We start from the raw sequence: 7,029 nt of genomic DNA, 5'->3' as shown, positions 1-7,029 counted from the left end.
GGATTATTTTGATGAGCAACACTCTGCAATTGTATGAGCTGCCTCACGAGAATTCGAACAGACATATCTCCAAATTTCACAGAAATTGTAAGAACTTCCATACTCCGAGGGTCAATGAAGATGCTAAATTACGGTTATTTCCATCTACATTGAGAAATGCTGCATTGGGATGGTTATATGCATAGCCTCATGCCAGTATTACTACATGGGAAGAACTAACCAGGAAATTTTGCAATAAATTTGTCCCACAGGCCAGAGTAGCTAAAATCAGATTGAAAATTCAAACTTTTCAACAGAAAGATGGAGAAAGTTATCACGAGGTATGGAATAGATTTAATGAGCTGATGAGAAAATGTCTAAACTATGGAATCACTTTAGGAAACCAAGTGTATTACTTCTACACCGGACTTACACCACTGTCAAAATCTCAAGTGGATGCCTCCGCTGGTGGATCAATCATAGGGAAATCAGCGCAACAAACCATGGACCTATTTGAGTTAATTGTCACCATACATTCAATGTTATCATCAAAAAGAGAGGTACCACCAAAGGTAGCAGGAATGTATGAATTAGACAGCATGATATCTACCAATGCACAGATAGCAGCTTTAACAAAACAGGTAGAGTTACTTGTAAAATTGCAAACACATGGAGCAAATGCAATGATAGCCAGTTCAGCATGTGAAAATTCTGGGAGAAATCACGCTATAGAGAGCTGCATGATGCTCACTTCTTCAGAGGAACAAGTAAACTTTATTCAAAATAGCTCTAGTAATTTCAACTCATATGGGAACAATTTTCAGCAAGAAAGAAGACCAAGTTTGGGGAAGATGTTTCAACAATACGTGCAGAAGACGGACAAAGTGTTCCAACAAATTAACACGAACTTTCAAAATCAACAGGCATTCATCAAGAAACTGGAAACACAAATTGGTTAGATAGCGCAACAAATTGCAGAACATCCACAAGGGACATTGCCAGGTAATACTATGATGAATCCTAAGGAACAGATGATGGTAATTAAAGTAGTGGAGAACGACCTACTCAGAGCCCCCGTGAAAGTTAAAACATATGTACCTACACTTCCGTTTTCCCAAAGACTTCGAAAGAAGTCGATGGAGCAAAATATTCATGTCATAAATACAAAGAGCGAGGTACAATCACCAAATCACTACAGAGAGACCCAAAAGAAAAGATGACTAGGAAGTGATTGATGAAGCTACAAAAGTAGAAAAATCTGCACCAAACATAACTGAAAATTGAGAAAGTACAGAAACATCACCTGCCAAAGCATCAAATCTAGACAAAGCTTACATGCCTCCCATTCCCTCTCCTCAAAAGCTCAAGAAGAACAAACAAGATACAAATTATGAAAAATTTCTTGATGTTCTCAAGAAGCTCCAGATCAATGTTCTGTTCATTGATGCAATACTACAAATTCCAAGCTACGCGAAATTTTTGAAAGAGATGTTGACAAAGAAAAGAAAGCTTCCAAAGTTTGAAACTGTGGCATTAACTGAGGAAAGTAGTGCAAGAGTTTAGAGCAAATTGCCTGCCAAATTGAAGGATCCAGGGAGTATTACTTTACCAATTTCAATTGGAAATTCCTACTCAATTAATGCATTGTGCGACACTATTGCTAGTATCAATCTAATGTCGTATTCTGTTTATAGGGAATTGGGACTAGGTGAAATCAACTCAACATCAATAATGCTCTAACTAGCTGATAAAACAATCGCAAGGCCACGTGGCAAAGTTGAGGATGTACTCGTAAACTAGGAAATTTCATATTTCATGTGAATTTCATTGTATTGGACATACCAGAAGATCGAGACATTCTAGATATATTAGGTCGACCATTCTTAGCAACGGGACGAACCCTTATTGACATGAAGAAGGGAGAACTAATCTTGAGGGTGGAGGACAAGCAGAAGATATTCAATATTTACATCCAATATGAGAAACCTCCCAATAAAAATGATTGTTGTAGAATTGATGAAGAATAGTCATCTGATCAACGAATCTGTCATAACAAAAAAAAAATTTGGAGAACTTCTTGGTAGAGATAAGAATGGACAAATCAAAATCTGGAGACCAAAAAAGGACTGTATCAATGAAAATTGTACAAAATGCAATGATGGAATAACTTGGTTTGACCACCATGATAAATCAGCGGCACAAGTCAAGTTTATATGACTTAAAAGAAGCGCTTCTTGGAAGGCAACCCAAGCTTCTTTTTTTTTCAAAGTTCTAGCATAGTTTAATTTATAATTTATTCATGAATTATCACCCATACCCCTTCTACCCATAGGTCTTGGAGTAATTAAGTTGGTTATTAGTTGTTTCAACTAAGGAGTTCCCTTGTTCCATGAGTTTAATTTTTCAAATTTAATTTCTCAGGAACATGACGTCGCGGAATACTTAAACCAACATGGACATGGAGAAAATGGGACAAATTTCAAGTTTGGAGGAGAATATGGAAGAATAGTCGATCAAATGCAACATCAAGACATCACAACATCATAGGCAATACTGACATTTCAGGGAAGTCCTCTTCATTTTCCTTTAAATTTAACATTGAGGACAATGTTTAGTTTAAATTTAGGGGAGTGTATTATTATTAATTGCCTACGTGAAATTTTTTTAAGTTGGACATTTTGTCTTACAATTACGTTTTACTTTGAGATTCTGTTGATTTATGAATTGTGGATAGGATGCATGCTAGATTGATTGAAGCTTAACCTTGCAAAACTCGATATTATACGTGTACCAGAATTGAGTCTGACACTGTGATGAAACGAGTTGATTCATTTGTCAGATAGGTTGATTTAATTGGACATAGATGCTTTACCTAAACCATAATAAGTTACTTATCCTTAGACCAAAGTTAGCATAGTTTGGGGGTGACTTTACAGTTGTAGGAAGATACGGATGTGAATTTAGATTCCATGTGTAAAAACTTATGTATAGATTGTCTTAGACTAACATGATAAAACTAGGTAAGAGTCTTAAGTTGGAGGTCGATTTGTTTGAATAAGTGTGTGATAAGGGGCAATGCACTAATCAAGACATATACATTTGAAAATTCTAATCTTTTCTCTGATTACTTTATGACTCGAGTGATTAAGTCTGCAAGGGTATCTTAAATCCTGGTGCCCTAAAGTTATTTGACTTGAGAGTCATTGACCTAAAGTTCACTACAGAAGTCATTTAGAAGCCAATCAGAGATGAAGTTGCACTTGAATTTTGACTCGGGTCAGTAAGCCTATAAGGGTGTTTAAAATCTGGTGCCTTAAAATTATCTGATTTAGGAGTCATCGGCCTAAAGCCTACTACAGGGGTCATCTAGAAAGTTTAATGGAAAGAATTTAAAATAATAATAATAAATAAATAAATAAAATAACTTGTGAAAAAAAAAAAGCAAGTGCATGAAAAGAGCAAAAACACTAAATATCTTGGTTAAACCCTAAAACTTATTTGAGGGAATTTGACTTTTGATGCAAGATAATTTGCTAGTTGAGTCGGGGCGGTCAAAGCAATCAAATCATTGGAGAATCCTTGTTCACTGAAGTGTTGACTTGCAATTACTAACGTCCACCTGAACTCGAGAAGGTGAGAATAGTAATGAAATATTCAACTTTAGGTTACACACTGGGAATGAGTGAATCTTACGAGAAATGTAAGGTATATTTGACCACAGAGGGTCAGGAATTGAAACAACTTGTGCAGTCATGGTTGATTTCTTAATTCTTCATTCACACACATATCGGTTCTGCACTGGAAGAGTAGTTATAGTTTTGGTATTGTGACTTGAAGCATGTTTGTGGAATAATCATCAAAATCTCGAATCCTGAAGTAAAAAGTTTGATGGTCCAACCAATTATCTTTTGCAAGCCTCTGTGTATCGTCCTTGGATGATTTTATTATTTGGTGTGTTTGTTTGCTCGAGTACTAGCAAACGGTTAAGCTTGGAGATATTTGATGAATTTGTTTCGCTTATGAATTTTGCACAACTTTAGCTTAATTATTTGCTAGATCTTGTGAATGTAGAACGTTTTTGATGTGTTTGTTAATGTTGTTTTGAAGATTAGGAAAGGCGATGCAAAAAGAGGAACTAAAGCGGATAAAGCGATCAAAAATAAAGAAATTGGGACAGAAAGACAGCACTTAGGCGCTACATATGTAGTGCCTAGGTGCTACAAAACTTTAAAGAAATGAAACTTAAACCCGAGAGATAGCGCCTAGGCGCTGCAATCATAGCGCCCAGGTGCTATCATGAACGTCTAGGTGCTGTAGACGTAGCGCTTAAGCGCTGCGCTGGGGTCATCTAGGGCGCATTTTTGGACTGTTTTGAAATCCATAAAAGACCCTACTCTCTACATAAACAGAGGAGGTACCTATAAATACATATCTCTCATACTTTTGAGGGGTTCTACACATATCGGAAGGCAAGACAACAAAAAGGGATATTCAAGAAAGAAATTTAAGGAGAATAACACCAAGTAATTGAAGATTTGAAGTATTGATTGGAAGGAGAATGAGATCTTGATGCAAGAATTTTACTTTTCCTTTTACATCTTTATTACAAATCCGGTGATGTATTCTATGACAATTTACTATATTTTTTCTTGCATTTTGAATGGTTAAATTTATTGTTAGGGAGAATAATGTAACCAATGGGAATCCTTTACATTCTCTTATTAAGATTCTTAGTTTTTAATTTTTTTTATTTGTTGATTTGATATGAGTTGAATACATTAAATTACCTATCAATAATTTGATGATTTTTTTGAATTCTTTACAAATAGATATATGAGTTTAGGATTTAGACCATGTAGTAAAATCCAGTACATTGGTATAATGAGTAAAAATACTTATACCATTTATTGCGGTCATAATTTAATCCATAGGACAAAGAACTCGTTTAACTAAATTGAATTTGCATAGAGATATAGAATTTAATTAGTTAAATAGGCTCAATGAGAACTCGAGAGGGTAAATTGAACACAATGGGAGAATTCGACTGAACACTACATTAGAATTGAGTCTTAATTTGAGATTTAAAAGTGATCAATAGGTGAAGTTAATCAACCCTAACATCCATTCATTATTTGATTTTCCAATCAATTGTATGAGCATCCATTTATTTTCTAGAATTTTGATTAAAACTCAGATTCTACAACTTTTAATGTGTTTTAGTCAAATAGTAGATAAAGAAAAATTGAATTAAGTACTAGAAAATATTCCTTGTGGGATCGACAATCCGAACTCTTAGGTCCACTATTACTTGTTACAGGTCGTATACTTACGAAACAAAATTTTACAACAGTGTTGGTAACAAGTTGATATAATTCAATTTAAAGTTTATTTCTTTTGAGACGATACTATTTACTCACTACCTTATTACTCGTCAACGACCTCGTATGCTTGCGAAATTTTACATGAACAAGTAATAGCATGAAAGTTAGCACTAATGATTAGTTTAACTATAGAGGTCAAAAAGCATTATAGTTACTTTTAACAATCACGACTCACGAATTAAATCCTCAAGCTTTCATTCAAAAGTTAAAAACCAACAATATGCTAAAAAAAAAAAAGTCGGGTCATCATCTAAGAATACACATCTCAATGTTCCATTTTCGTAATTAATAAAAAACAAAAAAACATATTGCGACTAGATATATGAAAGACGATTTGAAGATTAGTTATGATCCTCACCGGTCACAACATAGTCAGTGTAATTAATAATATTCCTTCTTAGATGGATAAAATTTTGCTATAAGATAAAAGCAAAAGAAGTGACTCAATCACCAACACCACCACTAAAATAAATCACTAAACAAAAAATAATATTGATTAAAGGAAGAATGAGGAATTTTAAAATAATGCAAAAAATGTTTCTCCATTCTGCACTTTTATACACTCTGTAGATTACTATGTAATGAAAATGAGAATAGAAAGATAACATGATGTGTATGATTAGAGGGAAAAGGTTGAACATATTATGATTTATTTAATGCATTTTTTAAAATACTTAAAGATCGGGAGGTTGTTCTCTTCGTGTTTGAGTTTTGAATTTGTTTTGAGATTTGTGTTTTGACTGTCCATTTTGATATTATTGAAAATGCATTCTTTTTGTCATTCTGAAAAAATGTTTCTTAAAATATCGAAATGGAAAACGTGTTTACTTGTAAATTTTGAGAATCACCACTGCTAACCAAAACACCACCACTACCATCGCAACAACCACAACCAGTTACCACTGCCAACACAACCACCACTGCCATTGCCAATCAACACAACAAATCCACTGCCAATCGAAATCAATACAACCACCACTGCCAATCGGAATCGCCACCACCAGTCACCACACCGTACCAACACCAGTCACCACACCGCATCACACCAGCACCAGTCATTGTCACCACACAACACCAGATCAAAAAAAGCATAAAACCCCCCAAACCAATAGATTGAAAAGAGAGATTGGTCGCGATGAATGGGTCTGAAAAACCCCCAAACCAGCAGATTGAAAAATGCAAAACACCTCCATCAACCAAAACAATGATCGATTGAAATATTAATGTTGAAATATTACGGTTAAATCAATTGAAAAAATGAAATCTTTTTTCACTTTCACTTCACAAACTTGGTTCACTTTTTGTGACTCGCCTTCGTATTTATAAAATCAATTATTGCTAATAGATTTGTTTCCTTATTTGATCAACTCCGTACACTTTACTAGCTTATATTTCACAAAATTTGCACGAGTTTTTATGATAAATTTTACATTAGCCATTTTCTTACAATTGATTCACCCCTCTAACTCCACCCAACGTTTGACAAGAGGTTAAGCGTTCTGAAGCTAACTATTCCACTTTCTAAATTGACTTTAGTAATCCGAATTAATCTTTAACTAGCGAGACTTGTTTGTAAATACTCTCATGACTCCATTGTAAAATGTTAAATAAGCCCATACAAATTGGCGAGAGAATTAAAATAATAATAATAATAAATAAATAAACCAAA

General features: G+C 34.3%; 1 protein-coding gene across 1 annotated transcript; it reads left to right on the top strand.

Annotated features, from left to right (window-relative positions):
* The first annotated feature begins 344 nt into the window (after nt 1–344).
* LOC111379639 lies at nt 345–1,542 on the top strand. The gene is made up of 2 exons (XM_023003058.1): nt 345–933; nt 1,274–1,542. Exons 1-2 carry the CDS (start codon nt 345–347, stop codon nt 1,540–1,542), a joined length of 858 nt encoding a protein of 285 aa, XP_022858826.1.
* The last annotated feature ends 5,487 nt before the right edge of the window (nt 1,543–7,029 follow it).

Source organism: Olea europaea, unplaced genomic scaffold (assembly GCF_002742605.1).
Source record: "Olea europaea var. sylvestris unplaced genomic scaffold, O_europaea_v1 scaffold2013, whole genome shotgun sequence".
NCBI classification, from domain to species: domain Eukaryota; kingdom Viridiplantae; phylum Streptophyta; class Magnoliopsida; order Lamiales; family Oleaceae; genus Olea; species Olea europaea.
This window is presented reverse-complemented; position numbering and strand designations above follow the sequence as displayed.

Bases quoted from the DNA above. Each gene is read 5' to 3' on its own strand.
- LOC111379639 (XM_023003058.1), top strand. From the start codon at position 345: ATGAGAAAATGTCTAAACTATGGAATCACTTTAGGAAACCAAGTGTAT. The intron at 934-1,273 runs GTTAGATAGCGC...GAGAAAGTACAG, and splicing joins GAAACTGGAAACACAAATTG to AAACATCACCTGCCAAAGCA.